The sequence below is a fragment of the Pristis pectinata genome, chromosome 25 (genome assembly GCF_009764475.1).
Source record: "Pristis pectinata isolate sPriPec2 chromosome 25, sPriPec2.1.pri, whole genome shotgun sequence".
NCBI lineage: Eukaryota > Metazoa > Chordata > Chondrichthyes > Rhinopristiformes > Pristidae > Pristis > Pristis pectinata.
In genome coordinates this window covers 3,627,425-3,651,701 of record NC_067429.1, presented here as the reverse complement: position 1 = coordinate 3,651,701, position 24,277 = coordinate 3,627,425, and the positions used below count along the sequence as shown (strand labels likewise).

General features: G+C 46.7%; 1 protein-coding gene across 2 annotated transcripts; it reads right to left on the bottom strand.

The window, feature by feature from the left end:
• Positions 1–4,628: 4,628 nt before the first annotated feature.
• atp5mc1 (ATP synthase membrane subunit c locus 1) lies at positions 4,629–10,108 on the bottom strand. Of its 2 annotated transcripts, none has more exons than XM_052038581.1 (5): positions 10,001–10,108; positions 9,159–9,208; positions 8,319–8,396; positions 6,741–6,931; positions 4,629–4,926 (listed from the first exon to the last, which is right to left on the bottom strand). In XM_052038581.1, exons 2-5 carry the CDS (start codon positions 9,198–9,200, stop codon positions 4,812–4,814), a joined length of 426 nt encoding a protein of 141 aa, XP_051894541.1. In that variant the 5' UTR covers positions 9,201–9,208; positions 10,001–10,108; the 3' UTR covers positions 4,629–4,811. The 2 variants fall into 2 exon arrangements, with proteins under 2 accessions (XP_051894541.1, XP_051894540.1); XM_052038580.1 differs by lacking the exon at positions 10,001–10,108 and adding an exon at positions 9,938–9,990.
• Positions 10,109–24,277: the final 14,169 nt, after the last annotated feature.

Below are 24,277 nucleotides of genomic sequence, written 5' to 3'. Positions count from 1 at the left end.
CATGAAAACAAGGGGCCAGGGGCAGGGTCTGAGCCACTGCTTCCTCGGCAGCCCCGAACACCTGTTGTTGCTGCTCTGGACCCCATTCAAAAGCTGCCTTTTTCCAAGTTACTGTGTATAGAGGTTGGAGCAGGTCATTTAGGTGTGGTATGTGCTGCCTCCAGTAGCCCAATAGCCCCACAAACCTTTGTGTTTTTTACTTATTGGTGGGGGCAGCCACTTCAGCAGTCTTGTTTCGTACTTTATCCAGAATCACTCGATGTCCAGAGACCCACTGGATACCCAGAAACAGGACTGTCTGTCCTGGCCCCTGTGGGCTGACCACCCATCCTCTATTACTCATGTGGCTGACCAGCACGTCCAGGGCTGCAGCTGCCCCCTCCTGGCTGGGTCCTCTGTGTAAGATGTCGTCGATGTGGTGGGCTACCTGTATATCAGGCGAGGGAGTACATACTATCAGTCCGTGACACAGGGTAGGACTGTGTACATAGCCCGAGGCAACCTGGTGAAGGTCCACTGCCTGCCTTCCTTCCCATGTGAAGGCAAATTGATCCTGTGACTCTGACGACAGGGGAATGGAGAAGAATGCGTTGGCCAGATCTATTACGGCGTACCACTTCTTGTCTCCCTGTGACATCCTTTCCACTGAAGTCACTATGTCCAGGACAGCAGCAGTTATGATAATCAACTGTTCAGCTGGCGATAATCAACTGTTATCCTTCAGCTGCCGTCTGATTTCCTCACTGCCCAAACAGGACTGTTACACTCTGAGATCGCATGCCTGATCACACCTTGTTTTAACAACAACGCTACGGTGTCTGAGACCTCCGAGCATCCGATACTGCTTCACGCAGACCATGGCACTGGGTGGCGGTACGGTAAGAGGCTCCCACTTCGCTAATCCCACTAAAACAGTTGCCTTTAAAATGCCAAATGTAAATTTTCCCAGTTTAGTCAGTCTGCACTGCTTGTCCCTGCAGCACATTCCTCCCAAGTACGTTTTCAAGTAATGCAGCTCTCAGTACTCAAGCTTCCATCGGAGGTCCCTCCTCAATGGCCAATTGAACCGTGGTTTCCCGTGCCCTTACCATAGATCCCCCTAACCCCTCTATCTGCTGCAGGGGTCCCTGGTGCCAGTCAGGGCTTCCACCTATAACTGAGTGTTCAGCACCCATGTCTAACAGAGCGTTAACCCTTTGCTTGTTCCCATCTCTCCACCGTGAAGTGATGGTCAGATAAGGTCTCGGGTCCCCCTGGTGGAGGGGCTTCAGTGTACTGACTACCCGAGGACACTGACCACGCCTTGTGCGACAGGTTGGTGGGGGGGTGGGGGGGGGGGGGGCGCTGGACCACTCTGGATCGGTCCCTGTGCCCCTGTTGTCAGCCCATTTTCCCATCATTTTCTCCAACTCAGCCCTGGTCATAAATTGTCCCTCCACGGGAGGGGCACTGGGCTCAACTTTCCCGTTGTCACAGCGATACTTCCATAAGGCACATGTGGTTCCTGTGGGAATACCATCGAGTTAGCCAGGGGTTACCGCCTCCCATACCTCCCTCTGACCGTAAAGCCCTGACTTTCACTTTCCCCTCATCAATCTGCCTGTCCCTCCATCTTTTCAAGTGCCTCCCCCAAGGGCAGTCCCAGTTGTGGTGCCGAAAGAGCCAACAGGCCCCCCTGTAATTGTGCCAACGCATGTTGAACTAATTGGTTCACGTGACCCTGATTCTGTATCTCATCACCCAGGCCACCCCACCCTAATCTACTGTAAATCCCCGTATGTGTATCAGAGTGTCATGATTCCCTCGTCTATGGTGTGCCAAGGTGCTCCCTGTTGTGCCCAGTCCACCGCAGAGGGATAAACCCTCAATACTGCACATCAGACTCGGGCAAACAAGTCTGCAGGCTCATCATTCTCATTCCACATCTGGTTATTGATACTACTTTGTATAGAGAGGGAGCAAGTCATTGGTCTCCTCCATGGTCAGAGGCACCATGCTGGCACCTATATCCCACAACTGAGTTCACCATGAGGAGAGACATTCCCCAGTCTTTTGTGTGCATTTATCTCACATGGCCCCCTTTTCCTCAGCCTTCCACACCCTGGTCACTCCCTCCTCTCATCCACCCACCTCCCAGGGTTGTTGTAGTCTTGTGACTATGGACTATTACTGGACATGTCTGTACTATCAGGGTCTCTGGTGTAGAGCCCCGCTCTTACCTCGGTGGGAGATCCTCAGGACCCTCATGCTGAGTGTTGGGGGTCACAATATATATTGCCATCCCAGCTGTTGGGGTCCCAACCCTTGGCCACGAATGCCCTGACAGGATCTGGATCCTGATCCATCAGCCTTGCCCAATCTTCCTGGCACACTTTAATCAGTTTACAGGCTCTGGTGGTTTGCTGGATTTCAGCTGTTGGCCCATTCATGAACCGATGCCGATTCAGTCAAGGTGAACTTTTTTCTGTTCCAGGGTTACCACTTTCCCCAAAGGGCAGCCATTCATTGCTCTGCTGCCTGTCATAAGTCAAGCTTCTTTAAGGCACACAGCAAGATCCAATAGGCCGCACCTTTTCTGTTTGGGAAACCCTACCTCATTTAACAGGGTGGCGACTATACCCAGGACGCCACCACTCCTGCTTTCCACCTCTGCTCTCCGACACATGGGAGAGTGACATGCGGACAATGTGTTGGCCACTGCTCCAAAACCATGGGTGCTGTCCGTCCACCCCGTACCCTAAATTCAGTCCCACCTGCGGGTACCTCCTGCTGTTTGCAAAACATTGCGCTGAATCCTGCCGACTATGCCGATTTTGTAACAAAAATACTTTAACATTTCTTTCCTGATTCAGCAGCAAGAGGTATTCACAAACAAAGGAGGCACTATACACGTGTTAAAGGTGATAGAAACTACTTTAGAGTTAAAGCATAAAATACAGAAGGAAGCAAAATAATACACATCAACCAATCAATGAACTGGTCTATATAATGCTAGAGGGAACCTCAGGTGCCCCAGTCTTTCTCGCAGTCTTCTGTCTGTGTCTTAGCACCAGTCACAACCCAGCTGAAGCGAAGGTTCTGATTTGCACAAAGGTGACCCCTTTTTATATCCCTCAAAAACTTTTACCCCAGTACTCTTCCATTCCTTAGTGGTACCAGCCTGTACCTTCTTATCACTTGTGATCTTCAGCCTAAACACAACTTAGAAACAGAGACAGCAGGTATCTAACCTCAATGATGTGCATCTGTACTTCCATAATTTCTCAAAACATTCCTGCATTCTGAGCTGACACCATTTTGTCTTACAACCACCATTTTGTGTTACACAATACTGCAAATACTAAGGAGGAATCAGAAATGACTTTTGGCTAATTTAACTCTTTCCTTACAACAACGTACAAGTCAGTGATAATAAACCTGACTCTGATGTCTTACCCCAAACTGCTCCATGCCCAGTCTGAGTTTTCTCCAGCCATCCCTCAGCAATATATTCTACCTGGTTCCTCCCAATGCTCAATTACCTTCAGCTCCCCTGCATTATTACAGACATTGTCGTGAAGATAGTTTAACTCATTTTAATTGAATTTCCTATGACTTCATGGCTAACAATCATTTTGGACTCCTATTACACTTTTTGCTTCCTTGCCATCAATATTTTTTCCCTATGCTTTTTCTTCTTAGGTATACTTATCCTTAGGTTTATATTCCTTGCAGATTCCTTTACCAGTTTAAAGATTTTGGCATCTCCCAATGTCCTTTCTGCCAGGACACACATCCCATGCCTGCTCAGGTGGAACAAGGCCATAAAGAAATCCAAGCACCTGGACTCTAATCTTGAAGAGAAAGGTTTTAACCTTCTAATCCAGATTTTTGCTGCTTCAGTTTATGGCCAATCCTACAGGCAAGCCCATATCCTTTCCAGCCTTTATCTTAACTCAGATAATCTTGGGGCAAACAAGTAATTTTGGTTTACTAGTTAGATCATGTGCACTATTTCTTTGAGTTCAAAAGGTAGAATAAATTGGAAATGATTATGAATAAACTGTCAAATTTATTTCACAGAAACTAGATAACTAAATAAAAGCAATGACACACCATGGATCTACAATTGATGGAAGCTTAATATTCTCAACAGATAGAGCTGTGTTTGCTGCAATGAAAAAACTGGAGAGATGCAAAACTAACATCTCTTGCACTGTCCACTGCTCCAACATTGCCAGCAATGTCGCAAGTGAGGGGGAAGCTGTTTCATAAGGGATCTGGATAAATACAAAGGAAAGAATGCAGGGCTATCAGCAAATTCACTGAACAACTGGACAGCACTCTCCAAGAGCCAACCGTTTACCTGCATGGTGTGGGATTGCTTGGAGTGAACCACACAAGACTAAATGACAGTGGGTTTCATACAAGTTCTGCTATGATTTAAGTACTTGTTACAGACACTCGATTGTGCAGTCTTCAAGATACGAGGAATAAAATCAGCCTGTGAGTGGCTCCAGACACTGGTGAAGAAATAGCAGCCCTACCATTGCTGCATTAACCAAAGTTCCAGCTCCGAATAATCAAACCTGCTCCTCAAGCATGCAGCGCTTCTGGACCAGAAACTCAAGGCTCATTAATGACACACATTTTAGAAGCTGGTTTAACCATTTTATTCAGATATCGACCCTGTTGGACTAAATCAAAGAGTTCTTACACAATTGGACTGGACAAAATAATAATCCATTTGAATACTTAGGGGTGGCAGAAGCCATCCATCCATTGCAATAATTTACTCTTCCCCGGCCGTCTTCCACATCTCCTGCAGGAACTTACATGGCAAACAGGATGAGGAAGGCAACCATCAGACAGAAGAGTCCCATGGCTTCAGACAGGGCAAAGCCCAGGATTGCGTAGGAGAAAAGTTGCTGTTTCAGGGAAGGGTTCCTGCAGAGAAAAAGTGAAAATCTAACTTTACTTTTCTGAAGAGTCTTTGACCTGAAACTTTAACTGTTTATCTTTCCACAGGTGCTGCCTGAACTGCTGTGTTTCCTTGGCCACATTACCTGCTCAGTAAATTCCAGCATGTGTTGGGAGTCCATGCCACCTGTGGCAGGGCTCCAGTACATTGAGCAGCTGCTTCCTATGAGCATACACACTCACCGAACAGGATGGGTAACCTTAGCTCCCCATCTGTACAGTGGGCTTTCTCCCACCCACAAGACAAATGCTGATGCATCCCGAGCTTACCCCCATTGCCAGCCAGCATTAAAATTACTTAATTCTGCCTGACCTTGCCTTTCATTCCCCAGCATCCAGCTAATGCATGCTGGAACCTCTCTGTTCCAGTTCTCCTCAATGGCCAGCTGGAACTGAACATTACCCTCACAACCACAGGACTTTTAAACCCATTGATTTGCACATCTGAGTTACGAGGTGAAAGATGCCCTTTGGTCTGCCTGAAACTCGTTGGTCTTCCACACATTCCAGACTGCAGGAGCAGGTGCTGAATGATGTGCAGCCAATGCAAAGGATGTGGGGAAGGACACAGTCTAGGGTCCTTCTGCAACTGGACATTTAGGGACTGAATCCAGTGGGGGAGCCCCTCAAATGACAGAAGGGTGCATCACCTCAGGGGGCCATGAGTGGCAATGGTGCTATGTACAAAGATGCATTAACATTACATATAGAAGCAGGAACATTAAGAATGTAAAGAGCTTTGATTTGTGTTCTTTTATTAAGAATAAAGTTTATTTTTGGAAAATAAATCTGAACTGAGGTGGGAAGGTCAATATGTCAGACCAAACAAACAACAGAAGGGGTCAGCTCCAAATAATCTCTTAATCACTTGCTTTCCACTAACAGTGCTTCAGGACAGCAGTGCGCACCAGCTGCAACATGCACTGCAACTCAGCAGGAGCTCCTCCACATTCCCTGACCTGCATCCAGTGCCCTTAAGGTGTGTCACCCTGACATTTGGGGGTGGGGGAGAGACAAAATATCCACTGGTACATTGTCACAGGGTCCACAACTAACCCCCTCAGCAGTACAGCAGGAGTATCAGCACCACATGGACCTCAGCAGTTGAAAGAGGTGCTTTACCTCACAGGGAACAATGCAAAACATTGAAGATTTATTTGTAGGCATAACTGCATTTGAACCAATTTAGTTACTCTTGTCAGCAGCAAGAGCAGTGGATACAGGAGACAACCCTCAATGTCATTACGATGCTTTAATGCCAGAGACACACTGGGTTCCATGAAGATGCATCACTTGGAAGGTGGGAGCAACCTTCTCTCATTATACAGAGAACAGTTCAAAACCAGGGATACACCAGCTGTGCATTCAAGGCAACAACCTGGCTTTCTGCTCTACACAAGACGAGAATCACAAACAAGAGCTCTAATTCATGATTCTACCTGTGCTACTCTGGCAAGAGTCTGTTCAAATTTGAACACTCTGCATTCTCCCTAATTGGAGGATTAAATTATTCCTCCTTTCTAAAGGAGGAGATGTTGTAACAAATTCAAAGCCTCAGTTGAACCCAAGGGTGGAAGCAGAGACAACTGGTCTCTTGGTTCAGCTTGAGGAAAGCTAAACTAGTAGATTCTCATTGACCTTGCCAAAACCTCACCTTAAAACCACTTCAGAAGCCTCAAAGGATAAGGGGCATTGATGATGGGATCAACTAGATGGGGTGAATAGCCTGTGTAAAATGCTACAGAATGAGAGAGAACGATCAGCACACCAAGGTTGCTCACCTGGCATATCCAATAATCAAGCTGCCGAATACAGTTCCAATGCCAGCACCGGAGCCAGCCACTCCCACAGTGGCAGCACCAGCACCAATAAACTTAGCAGCAGTGTCGATGTCCCTGGTGGCGACACTGGTCTGGAGGTCCCGCCGTACAACCTGCATCAGTGCGCTCCCTGGTGCGGGGAGGAGCTGTGCCTAAAGAGGAGCAAGAGGGTATTAAGAGGCACTGCTTCAAAATACATCACCATTCCTTTCAGGCCACATTACTTGGAACAACTCAAATCACACGATTTGAAGCAAATCACAGCTGTACTGTCAACTGACTTCACAAGAGGTATTCCTGGCCAAAGTGGAAGGGGTAATGGGGAGGTTAGATCTCCAGCACCTGAGCATATTACATGCACTCTGATCAGATCTGATGGATTTGAACAGAGGCAGGTGTGAAGTCATGTCTTGGGCTTTTCTTGTTAGAAACAGTGGACTAGGTTTTAGTTGACGTATAGGGACCATTAACATACCACTAGTTTGTACTTGCCTGTGGTTTGTTAACCACCTTAACCAGAGGACTAAAATATAAATGGGAAGATGTGGATACTGTAGCACACCTGGATGAGAAACTGCATTCTGAGCTTCTGTAAGGGACAATTTGATTAAAAATAAGACCCTGAAAGAATATATCGATGTAGGTATACATACAGCAGGCAAAAAGGGCTATGTAAAAGAGATACAGAAGTCTCCCCCCTCCCACCCCACCAACATAAAAAGGACAGCAGGCAGTTCAATGTTAAATCTGAGAAACCCTCGCTAGCCAGACAACATACAGTCTATGCAGGGTAAGTGCATGAACCTCTTTCAAAATGGAAGGACTGTTGTACAGGTGAATGGGTGCCTCTTCTGCCACAGAAGGCCATGAAGCACACGTTGTCAAAACAGCTTGAAGTTCATCACCAGGGTAAAGTACTGAAACCAGTGACCACACATGCAACTTTATCATCGTGAAAGACAGTGCTTTGGGATGGAGGAGAATGAATGGGGAGCAAAATGGTTAATGGAACAGTAGCCCATTAACTTCTGTCTGCTTTTCTATTCAAATGGATCACAGCACATCTCCCTCCCATACTTCTGCTCCTTTCAATCCTGTGAATCTGTCAAAGACCTGTCAATCTTTGGACCCAATTTGGGGTGAAAGGCACCAATCATAACTTCAACAGTACTCCTGTGAAATACTTTTGGATGCTTTTGCTAAGTTCTATACAAATGGAAGTTATTACTGTAGTTTTAACACCAGCACTAAATTCAGCAGAAAACAGAATCTGTACCAGGCACAATGGGGAAGCAGCAAATGCTTTTCATCATTCCAGCTCCCAAAATACTTTAGTCATGTTACTCAAATGCCACTTTAGGATTTACACCAGCAGCCCATTTCACTGAAGGGAACCTGCAGAGTTATGACTTGCACTGCATTGGGCAAGGGCCACTGTCCATTCGTGACAAGATAAGTGTCCATCAACAGGCTCTGTGAAATGTGCCCTTCATCAACTCCATTTCCAGGCAGTGACAAAACCATGAAGTATATACTTACTTGTTCATTTCGGGGCTCTGGTCTGCTTAAGACAGAGGCTGACACAGGCCTAAGGAATGTCCTTGAAGTGCTGCGAACCTAAAGGGAAATAAGTGGTTCAGTAACAATGCCGAACAGCCTCCACCCTACTCCACATCCATCAATGGCCATGGGCCACACCCACCCTGCCAACATCAACGCTGCCCAACTGTCATCCCACCAGGTCCCACAGACAATCCTGCTCCAAAAGCTCTGTCCAATGGACAATGATCCCTTTGCCTACCAGCCTAAAACCCACAATCAGCCTCCTCACCAGCCACTTACCCCCACCCATCATTGCCTTTAGCCTGAATGCTTCTTCTCAGCATAACCACCCACAACCTCCTCCAACTCCCCACGGTCCATGGTCAACAGCCCACAACACCCTCCAAAACAGCCAGACTAGATCCTGCCCAACAACTAAAACCCCAAGCCACATTGCCCCACAGCTACAAGAATACTATTGCACTTGAACACCATGCATCCTTTCCAAAGCATCAGTATATCGCATTGGAGATCTGTTTCACTAACTCCTGACCAAGGTTCACAATTTGCTAAGCAGTACAAGTAATGCCAGATGAGAGACAATACCAAGATAGATCAGAAGCTGGAGAAGTTACTAACATTGGAGACAGGCTGCAGATTTTTTGCTCCAAATTGCTAATATTTAAGTACACCTCATCTTCACACTGAGAATAAAGACAATGACATGATGACACACATTGGAAGAAAGTATTGCAAACCAAGTTTAATTTCTTCATACAAAATGAACCAACAGAGTACAGAGCAGAGAACCAGACAGTGCTTCCATTAAACACTCACCACAGCAGGACAGGAGACAAACTTAGCACAAGCGTACATCATGGTTAAACCTTTAAGGAAGAAGAAACAAGTTACACACCATTCAGAACACTTCAGGAGGCCAGCAAACAATCTGCACAATACCTGGTCAGAGCAATGCCCAAATTACAAAGATTAAACTGACCCATCCCTCATGGTCTGCGCTATTGCCAGCAGTTTAATACGCAGACATAATGAATAAACCGATTAACAGCGAGCCCCCGGGTCCTAAGTCAATGCGAAGGTGCAGCTTTGAATGTATTTGCCGGGCCCCGAACACCCGGCAACGTTCCCCTGACCCTCCCTGCAGCCTGAAGGTCGGTCGGTGCAGGGGAGAAGCCGCTCACACGGGGTCCGGAGCCCGGGGGGGGGGGAAGCCCTGCCGCCGCTCTGCGGCTCCGGGAGGGGTGGCGGCGAGGCCGAGGCCAATGTCCAAAGAGACGGGCCCTCGGGGGGAATCCGCGGGCGTGGCTGCGGGTTTAAGGCGGGAGCAGCTCCCGGGGAAGGGCCGGCGGGCGAAGGGGGATCCTCGGCCTGCGGCCTCCCCCCGCGGTGGGCGGGTAACCGGCCCGGCAGGAGGAAGCCGCCGCGCCGCGTCCTCCGCCCGCCCCCGCGCCGCCTCCCCCCCGGCTCCGGCCTACGGCGGGTCCGAGGCCCCGACCAGGCCCAGGCCGCAGGCCCGGCCTATCCCAGCCCCACCCTCAGGCCGGCTCCAAGCCCCGGGCTGCCGCTCGGGGCCCGGCGGGGCAGCCGCTCATTACCGGCGGGCGCGGCACGACCGTCCCCTCAGCCTCCGTCCCCCAATGGCGCCGCCGCTCACTCACCTTCTCCTTTAAGTCACCTCCACTCTCCTCGCCACTGACTGGCCGCCCGCTCCGGATGTCCCCACCCCGCGCGTCCCGCCGCGGCCGATTGGTCGGACCGCCTGAGCGGCAGCGCGGCCGTCCAATAGGGAGTGCAGCCGGGAGAGGGAGCGGAGGGGGAAAATGGCCGAGGGGGGGAGTGGGGTCCGCCGGCGAGGTTGCGTCCCCCACTGGCCGGAGGACCGGTGCAGCGGCGGCGCGTCCCCTTCGTGCTGCCCTGCGCTGTCAAGGTGACATTGCAGCAGGGACAGACTCACTGAGAGAGAAGCAAGTGCTGCTACTTCTTAACATCACTGCACAAATTTACAGGCGCATTAAATAGAACATAGTACAGCACAGGAACAGGACCTTTGGTCTACAATATTGTGCTGAACCAATTAAGGTAATGATATCTAATCCCTTGGTCCCCAACCCCTCTATTCCCTGCACATTCATGGTGGTGGAGGCAGGTACATTGGTCAAATTCAAGAGATTGCTAGATAAGCATATGGAGGAATTTAAAAGAGAGGGATATGTGGGAGGAAGGGGTTAGATAGTCTTAGGCAAGGTTTAAGGGTCAGCACAACATTGTGGGCCGAAGGGCCTGTATTGTGCTGAACTGTTCTGTGGTTCTATGGTTTATCTAACAGCCTCTTAAACGCCTCGATCGTATCTGCCTCCACCACCACCACCCCTGGCAGCACATTCCAGGAACCCACTACTCTGTGTAAAAGAACTTGCCCTGTACATCTCCTTTGAACGTTACCGCTCTAGACATTTCTAGTCTGGGAAAACGATACTGACTGTATCTGATACTATGCCTCTCATAATTTTTAAAATTTCTATCAGGTCTCCCCTCAGCCTCTACTGCTCCAGAGAAAACAATCCAAATTTCTCCAATTTCTCCTTATAGCACATGCCCTCCAAGTGATGAAATTAAATGTGACCGGATTCAGAATCAGATTTATTATCACTGATTTATATGACATGAAATTTGTTGTTTTACGGCAGCAGTACAGTGCAAAGACATAAAATTATTATAAATTACAAACATAAAAAAAACAGAATAACAAGGTAGTGTTCATGGGTTCATGGACCGTTCAGAAATCTGATGGCGGAGGGGAAGCAGCTGCTCCTGAGTCATTGAGTGTGGGTCTTCAGGCTTCTGTACCTCCTCCCTGATGGTAGTAATGAAAAGAGTGCATGTCCTGGGTGGTGAGGTCCTTAGTGATGGATACTGTATTCTTAAAGCACTGCCTCTTGAAGATGTCCTCGTTGGTGGGGAGGGTTGTGCCCATGATGGTGCTGGCTGAGTCTACAACCCTCTGCAGTCTCTTGCGATCCTGTGCATTGGAGCCTCCATCACAAGATCACAAGACAAAGGAGCAGAAGTAGGCCATTTGGCCCATCGAGTCTGCTCCATGAGCTAAACTAATACTATTCCTACCTAGCCCCAACTTCCGGCCTTATCCCCACATCCCTTGATACCTTGACTAATGAGATACCTATCTATCTCCCCCTTAAATGCCTCCAATGATCGGGCCTCCACAGCTGTACGTGGCAAAGAATTCCATAATTTCACTACCCTCCGGCTAAAGAAATTTCTCCTCATTTCTGTTTTAAACCGGTACTCTCTAATTCTAAGATTGTGCCCCCCGGTCCTGGACTCACCCACCAAGGGAAACAGCCTAGCCACATCTACTCTGTCCTTTCCTATCAACATTTTAAATGTCGCTATGAGGTCCCCTCTCATTCTTCTGTACTCCAGTGAGTACAGTCCAAGAGCTGACAAATGCTCATCATAAGTAAGCCCTTTCATTCCAGGAATCATCCTCGTAAATCTCCTGTGAACCCTCTCCAACATCAGTACATCCTTCCTAAGATATGGGGCCCAAAACTGCACACAGTTGTATCACAGCCATGCCAGGCTGTGATGCAACACCAGAATGCTCTCCACCCTCCATCTATAGAAATTTGTCTTTGGTGATATACCAAATCTCCTCAAAATCCTAATGAAGTAGAGCCACTGGTGTGCCTTCTTCGTGATTGCATCAATGCGTTGGGCCCAGGATAGATCCTCCGAGATGTTGACGCCCAGAAACCTGAAGCTGCTCACCCTTTCCACCGCTGACCCCTCAAATGTGTCCTCCCAACTTCCCCTTCCTGAAGTCCACAATCATTTCCTTGGTGTTGCTGACATTGAGTACGAGGTTGTTTTTGCGACACCTCTCAACCAGCCAATCTAGCTCACTCTCTATGCCTCCTCGTCACCATCTGAGATTTTACCAACAACAGTGGTGTCATTGGCGAATTTATAGATGCTGTTTGAACTGTGCTTCACCACACAGTCATGAATGTAGAGATAGTAGAGCAGTGGACAAAGCAGCCATCTTTGAGGGGCGCCTGTGTTGATTGTCAGCGAGGAAGAGATGTTACTGCTGATCCGCACTGACTGTGGTCTCCCGATAAGGATGTTAAGGATCCAATCGCAGAGGGAGGTACAGAGGCCCAGGTGTTGAAGCTTGGTGATTAGTACTGAGGGGACGATGGTGTTGAGTGCCAAGGTGTAATCAATAAACAATAGCCTGATGTATGTTTTGCAGCTGTCTAGGTGCTCCAAAGCAGAGTAGAGAGCCAATGAGAATGCGTCTACTGTAGATCTGTTGCACGATAGGCGAATTGCAACGGGAGCAGGTCCTTGCTCAGGCAGGAGTTAATTCTCGCCATAACCAACCTCTCGAAGCACTTCATTGTAGTAGATGTGAGTACTACCGGTCGATAGTCATTGAGGCAGCTCACCCTGCTCTTCTTGGGCACTGGAATGATTGCTGCCCTTTTGAAGCAGGTGGGAACCTCAGACTACAGCAGTAAGAGTTTGAAGATGTCCTTGAATACTCCGGCTAGTTGGTCGGCACAGATTTTCAGTACCCGGCCAGGTACACCGTCAGGGCCTGATGCCTTGCAAGGGTTCACCCTCTTAAGGGATGTTCTGAGATCAGCCTATGAGACAAAGATCACAGGGTCTCCGGATGCTGTGGCATTGTGTGAATGTAGCATTGTGTGAATGGGTGCTGATGGTCTGTAGAGACTCGGAGGGCCAAAAGGTCTGTTTTGTGCTGACAAACAGATAGATACACTGAGGTAATTAGAAGGAGATGCCAAGCACGAAGCATTTAGTGGAGAGGCTGGTGGCAGTGGGGTAGTGGTGAGCACCTTTGATAGGACAGGTAGGGAAATAGTTTCCACTTTGAAGTGGGGCGGTAACCACATTTACAGATTTAAAGTCATAAATCTGCATATGGAAATGAGAGATTTCTTCATGCAGATGGTTGATGAAGTTTGTAAGGATACTGGAGTCAGATTTCACAGGAGCTCTATAACCATTTGGGGAAGGCTTTATTTGCAAATTATGAGGAATCTGTTGCAATAATCCAGGTTCTCTTCAGGAATATACTAATTTGCAATTTATGGGGTGTGGGCTTAAAATGAATGATCTTTTAAAGGGAACAACACAGGCTTGCATTGTGTAAAATTCTATCCTACTTCAGTAATCCTGAATTACCATTAGATTAGTTTTCCTGCAGCTTCCAATGAAACAAGTGAATTACTCAGTTGCACAGTCTGTTAGGTGCCTGCCCTGCACTGTGTAATTTCACATGTATTTTTACTTTCTTATGGCATGGAAGGGAGCCATTCAGCCCATCGTCCCTGCTGACTCCCAAACCAATCCCCACCCCCCAGTCCCATTCCTCCACTTATCTCCCTGTAACTTACTCCTTCTCACATGCCCATCAGCTCAGCCCAATTCTCCTGTCACTCACCTACACTAGGGGTAATATACAATGAACCTACCAACCAGTAAAGCTTTGGGACGTGGGAGGAAGCCTGAGGACCAGGGGGAAATCCACATGATCATATGGAGAATGTTCACAGAGACAGGATCAAAGCTGGGTTGCTGAAATGCAACACTGCTTGCTGTACTAACAAACAATCAGCTGGAGGAACTGAGCCGGTCGAGCAGCATCTGTGGGGGGAAAGGAATTGTCGACTTTCAGGTTCATCCAGCTGATTGTTTCTTGCTTCAGATTCCAGCATCTGCAGTCTCGTGTGTTTCTACTTGCTGCACCTCTGTGCTGCCCTGTAGAAGTTATCTCAGAGGTGTGGGTGGGAAAATCAACCAGGAGGAGCAACTGCTGTTCACTAGTTTGGGCTTATCTCTGACAACCGGGAGATGAAATGAATGGGGAAAGTACACTGTTAATGGCAGGACCCCTAACAGCATTGATGTACAGAGGGATCCTGGGGGTCCAATCCATAGCTCCCTGGAAGTGGCTACACCAGTTGATGGGGTGGTAAAGAAGGCAGACAGCATGCTTGTCTTTATTAGTCAAGACATTGAGCTCAAGAGTCAGGAAGTTAAGTTGCAGCATAATAAAACTCTGGTTAGACTGCATCTGGAATATTCCATTCAGTTCTGATCGGCCCATTATAGAAAGGATGTGGAGGCTTTGGAGAGGGTGCAGAAGAGGTTCACTAGGATGCTGCATGGATTAGAGAGCATGTGCTATGAAGAGAGGTTGGAAAATCTTGGGTTGTTTTCTCTGGAGCGGTGGAGACCTGACAGAAGTTTATTAGATTATGAAGGGCATAGATAGGGTAGACAGCCACAGGATAGGAACATGAATATGCAGAGAATGGAAGGAAATGGACTTGTGTCAGCAGAAGGGACTAGTTGAGTAGGCTTTTATTTGCTAGTTTAATCAGTTTGGCACAGCATCGTGGGCCAAAGGGCCTGTTCCTGTGCTCTACTGTCCTATGTTAACCCTCATAGTCAAATCACCTGTCACCAAGCACTGTCAATGTACGAGAAGTGCATTGAGGAGTTACCATTAACCTAGTGTGTTGAGGTTATAGCAGTAGCAGGAAATATCTTCAGGAAAGAAGGAACTAAATAAGGGGAGAGAATGCCTAAAATAACCTGTTAATATTTCAGTGTAGACAGGATCAAGCAAAAATGATAAATCTTTATTTCTGATATCTTATCTTCCGCCATCCCAAAGGTAAGGGTCACAGGAGGAATGGAAAGCATCTCATAAACATCACAGGGTATAAATAACAGACAATTTACAGGCTCAAGTCTCTCAGAATTTAGATGACAAGTATAAATCCTGCACTTACAGTTAATGAAATCATCGGATGAGATTATTGGCATGTAATTATTCCCCTGTGATCTCTCCTCTGATTCTTCATTTGTACAAAGTGGGCCTCAGTGGTGTAAAAATGCTGGAACCTGTAAATGTTTTGAAATTAGGTCAGTTCCAAACTTTCACAATCAGAGAACCTCAGCTACAATATCCTTATTTAGCATCCTTTGATTAGAAAATGGAAGGTTATTGTAACTGGAAGGGATTATGGTTCCAATGTTAGTTTCCTTGATAATCTTCATGTGATCGCCCCCCATACCCTGAATGAGCTGCCAGAGGAAGTGGGTGAAGCAGGTACAACAGTATCATTTAAGAAGCACTTGGATAGGTACATGGAGGGGCGGGGCTTGGAGGGATATGGGCCAAACGCAGGAAATTGGGACTAGCTGGGTGGGCACCGTGGTCGGCATGGACTGGTTGGGCCGAAGGGCCTGTATCCGTGCTGTATTGCTTTATGGCTCTATCCATCCCCTTTAAAACTGGCACCATTGTCAAAGAGCAGGGAGATGGTTAATGTACAATATCTGTGAAGTATGAAAGTAATTAAAATTAAATTGACTACATTATTTTTATTAGGCAACCATTTTCCTGCTTCTAGGATTTTGGATTTCTCTCCTGGTTTCCTTCATTCTCTGTCTCTACAAAAGAAAACAAATGCTCTGTACAATCAAAAGAAAATGTTGGAAATACTGCACAGTAAGGCTGGTGCATCAAGGACTCTTTCTCTCTCCACTCGTGCTGTCTGACCTACTGAATACTTCCATCATTTTCTGTTTTTACTTCAAATTTCCACTGTCTGCATTCTGAACCCTGAGTGCCATTGTGGCTAGAGTTACTACTCTGAAAGTTGTTATTTTCAAACACAAAGGGCACTCTGCGGAAGCTGCTGGTGTTTCCTAAGGTCGGAAGTGGGTTGAGCCCCAATCCAAAACGGGAGAACATCTTCTGGGCTGACATTCCAGAGTTGGTAGAGTTACCACCTTTTTAATTCGATAATTATGAAGGATTACATGGGATATCTGCATTGGAGCGGACCATCTAGCCCTCACAGTCCATGGTGCTACTTATGCTCCACTTATAGAACATAGAACAGCACAGAAACAGGCCTTTCGGCCCACAATTTTGTGCCTAACTAACTAACTAACACTTAATCCCTTCCACCTGAACATGATCCATATCCCTCCACTCTCTGCATATCCAAGTGCTGAACTACGAGCCTCTTAAATGCCGCTATCATATCTGCGTCCACCACCACCCCTGGCAGCACGTTCCAGGCACCCACCGCTCTCTGTGTAAATAACCTGCCCCACATATCTCCCTTAAACTTTCCCCCTCTCACCTTAAAGCTATGCTCTCTAGTATTTGACAATTCTACTCTGGGAAAGAAGACTCTGATTATCTACACTATCTATGCATCTCATTACTTTATAAACTTCTATCAGGTCTCCCCTCAGCCTTGATGCTCCAGAAAAAACAACCCCAGTTTATCCAATCTCTCTTTAGTGGAATAAAGTTTCGGCACAGACTAGAAGGGCCGAATGGCCTGTTTTCTGTGCTGTAGTGTTCTATGGTTCTATGGTTATAGCTAAAACTCCACCTTAATGCTCTTCAATGATCCCAACACTGCCTCCTTCTTGATCTCAACACTCAAGTGTCTTCCTGCCTTTTCTCATCAGTGTAAGCCTCTATTCCCCCGTGCTTGTCCAGCCCTCCCTAAAAGACCTCAAATCTATCCAGACTCCCAGTGTAAGCGAGTTCCACATTCTCACTGTTCTTTGGCTGAAGAAATCTGCTCTCAGGTGGACATGGAAACCCTGTGGCAATAATTTGAAGAGAAACAAAGGAATGGAGTCCTTTGCTGGAATCTAGATGAAAAACACTATGGTGCTGGAGGAACTCAGCAGGCCAGGCAGCATCCATGGAGAAAAGCCGGTGGTCAACGTTTCGGGTCAGGACCCTTCTTCAGGACACAGAGGAAGAAAACTTCTTCAAAGTGGGCATCCTTGAAGAGACCGCAGTGGAGCAGTAATACTAGAGAAACAAAGGACTGCAGATGCTGGAATCCAGATGAAAAACACCATGATGCTGGAAGTACTCAGCAGGCCAGGCAGCATCCGTGGAGAAAAGTAGGTGGTCAACGTTTTGGGTCAGGACCCTTCTACAGGACACAATAATTTGAAGAAGAGAATGGGAGAGCTTCTAGGTGTTCTGGCTAACATTGATCCCACAAAGAACAGATTGCCTGATTATTATAATGTTACTCAGTGTGGAGTTTGCTGGGCATGAATTGATGCAGCATTTCCCACAAGAATGGCTGCATTTCAGCAGAACTTTGTTGACTGAAAAGGTCTTTAAGACGACACACTGGTGCACCAGTAGAGGTGCTGCCTCATTGCTCCAGTGACTCAAGTTCAATCCTGAGCCCCAGTTCTGTCTGTGTGACGTTTGCACGTTCTCCCTGTAACTGCATGCGTTTCTTCTGGGTGTCTCCACTTCCTCCCACATCCCAAAAATGTGCTGTTTGGTAGTTTAATTGCCCTGAGTGTGTAGATAAATGGTGGAACTGGGGGGGAGTTGATGAGAATGTGGGGAGAATAAAATGGGTTTGGGTGGGATTAGTATAAAAATGATTGTTGGCACAGACTCAGTGGCCAAAAGTCCTGTTTCAATGCTGTAACTCTCCATGTCAATGAATCTGAGGTTATGAAAAGGGGTCCAGAAACTAAACTTTTCCTTACCCTCCCAGGAGAAGTTAGCTAGTTAACACCAATATTCTTCTTGTTTTAAAAGCCAGTAGGTTGCAGTAGGAAGTGAGGAAAGAGGTGCTGTAGAATAGGTCGCTTCATAGACAGTGAAGAAGGTTATCGAAAATTACAAGGGGATCTTGATCAGCTGGGTAAGTGGGCCAAGGAATGGCAAATGGATTTTAATTCGGATAAGTGCGAGGTGTTGCATTTTGGAAAGTCAAACCAGGGTAGGACTTTCACAGTGAACAGCAGGGTCCTGGAGAGTGTTGTAGAACAGAGGGACCTAGGGGTACAAGTATATAGTTTCCCGAAAGTGGCGTCACAGGTAGACAGGGTGGTGAAGAACGTGTCTGGCACACTCACCTTCATCAGTCAGGGCATTGACTATAGGTCACATCCGGTGCTCCCGGTGCGGCCTCCTCTACGTTGGTGAGACCCGACGCAGATTGGGAGATCACTTATTGAGCCCCTCTGCTCCAACCGCCGTACAAGCTGGGATCTCCCGGTGGCCAGCCATTTCAATTCCGCCTCACATTCCCACACTGACATGTCTGTCCACAGCCTCCTCCACTGCCAGGTCAAGGCCAAACGAAAATTATAGGAACAACACCTCATATTCCACCTGGTTAGTCTCCAACCTGGTGGCATGAATGTTGAATTCTCAAACTTCCGGTAACCGCTCCCCCCAACGTCCCTTTTCCCCCATTTTGTTTTTTCTCTCTCCTCCTGATCCAACTGGCCCCCATCACCGTGTCTCTTTCGGCACCTCTTACCCTCTCCATCTGCCCGTCACCCACACACTCCTCCCACTGGTTCCCCTCCCCACCTCCCTCCCTTTATTCCATGCCCCACCATCCTCTCTCAGATTTCATCATCTTCAGCCCTTTGTCACTTCCACCTATCACCTCCCAGCTTCTGACATCATTCCAGCCCTCATCTGCCTATCACTCGCCTCACCTGGATCCACCGATCCGCCCCTTCCCCCCACCTTCTTATCCTGGCTATCTGCCCCTTTCTTTCCAGTCCAGAGGAAGGGTCTTGACCTGAAATGTCAACTGTCCATTTCCCTCCACAGATGCTGCCTGACCCGCTGTGTTCCTCCAGCACTTTGTGTGTTGCTCCAGATTCCAGCATCCGCAGTCTCTTGTTGTCTCCATTGTGTATAGGAGTTGGGACATTATGTTGCAGTTGTACAAAACGTTGGTGAAACTGAACTGTATTGTGTACAGGTTTGTTTACCCTGTTATACGAAAGATGTCATCATGCTGGAAAGAGTGCAAGGAAGATTTACGAGAATGTTGCCAGGACTCAAGGGCCTGAGCTATAGGGAGAGGTTGGGCAGGCTGGGACCTTATTCCTTGTAGCATAGGAGACTGAGGAGTGACCTTTTAGAGCTGTGTAAAATCATGAGGGGAATAGATAGGGTGAAAGCACACAGTCTTTTCCCCAGGGAAAGGCAATCAAAAACTAGAGGGCATAGGTTTAGGGAGAGAGGGGAAAGATTTAAAAGGGACCTGAAGGGCAACTTCTTCACACAGAGGGTGGTGTGTATATGGAATGAGCTGCCTGAGGAAGTAGTCGAGGCAGGTACAATAACAATATTTAAAAGACAGTTGGATAGGTACGTTGATGGGAAAGGTTTAGAGAGATTATGGGCCAAATCCGGGCAAATGGGACTAGCTTAGATGGGAATCTTGGTCAGCATGGACCAGCTGGGCCAAAGGGCCCGTTTCCATGCTGTATTGCTCAATGACTCTATAAAAAGGTGGGGGTGGGGTCTGATAAAGCTCCATAGTTTTGAGGCTGTGGAAAATAATTGGGATAAGAACTGATTTTGAATGTATTATTTGAATCATAGTCAATGAAGTAGATTGAAAAAATGACTAGGCCTACACGTATGACTCTTCAGAAGCCCAATTATCCTGTCACTAATCCTCTGCTTCCGTCACATGGAAGATCTTATTGAAGTGCATAAAGGAACATTCGGATTAAAGAGTCCAGACTTCCCATCGTGAGGGAATGACCTCTGCACTGTTGCCAGATCACTTCCTGTGCAGTTTCTTCACTGACCAGAAGGTGCCACATGTGCTCTGTTAATATAAAGACTGCTCAGTTGCAACACAAGGCAGGCAAGCTCCCGCAATTACAAGGATGCACTGGAGCACTCAACATCTTTCGGGGGTTTATCACCCAGACTCAACTGTTCCTTTGCTCTCCAAATTTACCTGTGCATGCCTGCCTGCGCAGACCTGGGGACTTTGCTGGATCTGACCTAGACTCCCTAGTAATTAAAAAAAAATCCCAAGTCTCGGGATTCTGAAGCAAACTCTGGATCCTGCCGTCCAGGCTGCACCTGACCTTAGACCTTTAAGGCTGTAGTCTGCAGTCCTCAATTGGCATGAACGCAATTGACATTGGAGCACCACTTGGGGCCACTGAGCTCCAGCCTGGAAGGTTTCAGTGTCAGAGTCAGGTACTGGATGTTGGGACTGACTAAACTGAGCCACGTGGAAGCTGTAACTCGGAGATATGGAAGTCTTTATTCACACAGCAGATCTTCCGGAGAGAGAGTCCAAGAAAATCTCATTCTCCTGACACAATGTTTTATACAGTTTAAACACAATGACAACAATAAACAATTAATTACAGTTTCAGTGGCTATAATCACCTACCTAACTTTAAAATTTTGAATATAGTCAGGTAAATTTGCAGAATTATATATTTACAATGGGAGCCCATCCCAACTAGCAGAACCCCTTTGAATATTCAGTACTGGTGGCTGTTCTGAAAGCACAAACTTCAGACACCCAGAATATACCCGTTTTGTCACTGTGTTGAGGGACGGCTCCCTGAATAAACAACCAGCCAGAATATTAAGTGACTAAACAGACCTATCCCGCTGTTATAAGACTATCGAACAGTCACCTAGTACGATAAGATGGACTCTTGACCTCACCATCTACCTCGTTATGACCTTGCACTTTATTGTCTGCCTGCTCTGCACTTTCTCTGTAACTGTAACACTTTGCATTCTGCGTTGTTTTACCTTGTACTACCTCAATACACTGTGTAATGAATTGATCTGCACGAACAGTATGCAAGACAAGTTTTTCACTGTACCTCAGTACAAGTGACAATAATAAACCAATTCCAATTACAAAGTCAAAGTTGTTATAGAGAGAGGTTGAGCAGGTTGGGACTTTTTCACTGGAGTGTAGGAGAATGAGAGGTGATTTTATAGAGGAGTATAAAATTATGAGGGGCATTGATTGGGTGAATGCACACAGTCTTTTTGGGGAATCAAGAACCAGAGGGCATAGGTTTAAGGTGAGAGGAAAAAGATTTAATAGGAACCTGAGGGGTAAATTTTTCAGCCAGAGACTGGTCAGTAGATGAAATGAGCTGCCAAAGGAAGTGGTTGAGGCAGGTACATTAACAACAGTTAAAAGGTACATGGACAGGTCCATGAATAGGAAAGGTTTAGAGGGATATGGACCAAACACAGGCAAATGGGACTAGCTTAGATGGGAATCTTGGTTGGCATGGACCAGTTGGGCTGAAGGGCCTGTTTTCGATTCTATGACCAGTGGTGTGAATTCAAACCCCACCCCGGCAAGCTGAAGGTTTTAAATTAAGTTAAATAAATCAGGATTTCTTAAAAGAAAACTAGTATCTGTTATCATTGTTAAACACACACTTGGCTCACTAATGTCCGTTAATCTGTTGCTCCTTATCCAGTCTCATTGTGATTCCTGACCCAGTGCAAAGTGCTTGGCTCCTATGTAACTACTCTCTGAAATGGTCCAGCAAGCTGCTCAGTTTCAACCCCGGCTCTTCACACCCTGGGGGAACCTTTACTGCAAGAAGGCAGTCCACCGCCATATCAGGACAGCTGGAGAAGAGCAATAAATGTTGACCTTGCTGCTCACGCTGCCATTCAATGAGCTAATGAATACAAAGTACTGAGTCGTTAGTTCAGCAGCAATGATGCATCGAGATCAATAGAAGCACACCATGCAGCAGAGAGGCAGGGTCTGGTGATTTATCCTCAAAGTGGTTCCTGACTGGGTGAGCCTGATAGATTCCAATGGTGTTCGGCCGCCTCGCTGCTCCAGCGGCCCAGGTTTGATCCTGACCTTGGGCACTGTCTCTGTGGCATTTTATTATTTTCCCTGTGACTGCATGTGTTTCCTCAGGGTGCTCCGGTTTCCTCCTACATCACAAAGACATATAGGTTGGTAGGTTAATTGGCTGCTGTAAATTGCCCCTGGTGTAGGCGAGTGGTAGAAAATGGAGGGAATATGGGAACATGCAGGAAATGGGTATCTGATGGTCAGTGGGGACTCGGTAGGCTGAGGGCCTGTTTCCATGCTGTGTGACTCTGTGACTTTATGGCAGCTTCAGTTTCAACCTTTGATCTGGTGATGTGAATTTGAATCCTAGCAGGGCAGGTGGGATTTTACATTCAATTAATTAAGTAAATCCATAATTAAATACTAATATCATTAATAAAGTCCACGGAACTAAAATTCCAGATTAATGTAAAATCCAGAGAAGTTTACCTACCATCTTTGCTGGTCTCGCCTACGTGTGACAACAATCCTACCAAAATTTAAACGAAGAGGCCTCTTATTACTTCAAGTTGATATCATCTCTTTTGATCCATTTCTTTTTCCCTATGAATATTTAGAACTATTCGTTCATTCACTTTTGAAGGTGAAGACCTTCCAACCAATCAAGATGTGCACTCCAAACCATGCCACAAGTTGCCCGAGAAACTTTCCTTCATCTCACCATTGGTTCATTCCCTTGCAGCAGAGACCAGTAGCATCCTGGGCTCCTGGATGAGGACAGCATGCATGATTGGCCATAGTCCCTTAAGGAGAGAGCTGTATCATCATATGTTTGCTGTAGCATGTAATGTCCAGGTGTATTGCCATGGCTTGGTTTCTGAGGATGCTTTATCAAGTCCAATTGTTTTTGATTCACTTCATCTTATCTACTGAGCCTCAGTTATACATTTTGTATTATGTCAAAACATAAGATATTTATTAAATGGTCAAATCATGAGTTTGGGTCGCTGTGTATTCCCTCAGGAACTAAGATTTTTTAAGTGATTGAAGAGTTTATCAGATTAATAAATCTACTTATTCTGGTGGAGGGAACCCAGAAAGAGGGAACACATCCCAAAAAAAGTCCACCTCTAGAAATGTCCCACCCCTCATGCACCCCCATCCACTCCACACCAACCTACATGGGCACACTCGATTTGAAGCACAACAGTAATTAATTCACTACAAAGATAGGATCAAACTGCTGGTTGCATGGTCTATTCATTCTGGTTAACCATCAATATCTCAATGCCGGAAATACGCAGCAGGTCAGGCAGCATTGTGGGAAAGAGAAACAGAGTTAACATTTACTGTTCTCATGAAGGGTCTTTGACCTGAAACAATAATTCTGTTTTTTTTTCTGCAGATGCTACCTGAACTGTTGAGTACTTGCAGCATTTTCTATTTCAGACCTCTGTAGTGGCTGCTACCACGATGTGAAAAAACAAGACGCTAGTCGAAGGGTTTCAGAACAAGAACTGGTTTATTTTCCCGCCTTGCGCGGGCCTTTTAAGAGAGCCTGTTCCCGCCCACTCCAAACGGCAATGACGTATATGCCACGTCATTAAATCTTTCCCGCGCGCGGGTTCTCCCTGTCGCTCAGGGAAGACGAAGGCCCACCGCCATCTTGGGCCTCGCCACTCTGACGACGCGCGAACCGACTGCCGAGCCGGTTCGCTTGCTCGGACGGTGAGTCGCTACACCTCCAACAACTTTTTTTTGTATTTCAATATTAAACACCGCCCATTCAGTAACCTCCTTTATTTTGATGCATTTGTTGCGGGTGCATCTGTCTTATCTCCAGTGTAATCCACAGAGTCTTATAACAGCTTCTATCCCACTTCTTGAACAAACCTCTTGTACAATAAGATGGACTCTTGACCTTACAATCTACGTTTTCATGGACTTGCACCTTATTGTCTGCCTGCACTGCACTTTCTCTGTAACTCTGACAATTTATTCTGCATTCTGTTATTGCTTTTCCCTTGTACTAATGTGATGAAATAATCTGTATGGATGACATGCATAATGATCTGTACGAATGGTATGCAAGACAAGTTTTTCACTCTACCTCGGTACATGTGATAACAGTAAATCAATTACCAATTAGAGTACTAGAGATTCTGCAGATGCTGGAATCTGGAGCGACACACACAAAATGCTGGAGGAACTCAGCAGGTCAGGCAGCATCTATGG

What these genes read in the sequence shown, in the direction of transcription:
- atp5mc1 (XM_052038581.1), bottom strand. Translation starts at nt 9,200, where the DNA reads ATGATGTACGCTTGTGCTAAGTTTGTCTCCTGTCCTGCTGTG. An exon ending in TTGTCTCCTGTCCTGCTGTG is followed by an intron (nt 8,397 to 9,158) that starts GTGAGTGTTTAA and finishes ATTTCCCTTTAG; the next exon opens with GTTCGCAGCACTTCAAGGAC. An exon ending in CAGAGCCCCGAAATGAACAA is followed by an intron (nt 6,932 to 8,318) that starts GTAAGTATATAC and finishes GCTCCTCTTTAG; the next exon opens with GCACAGCTCCTCCCCGCACC.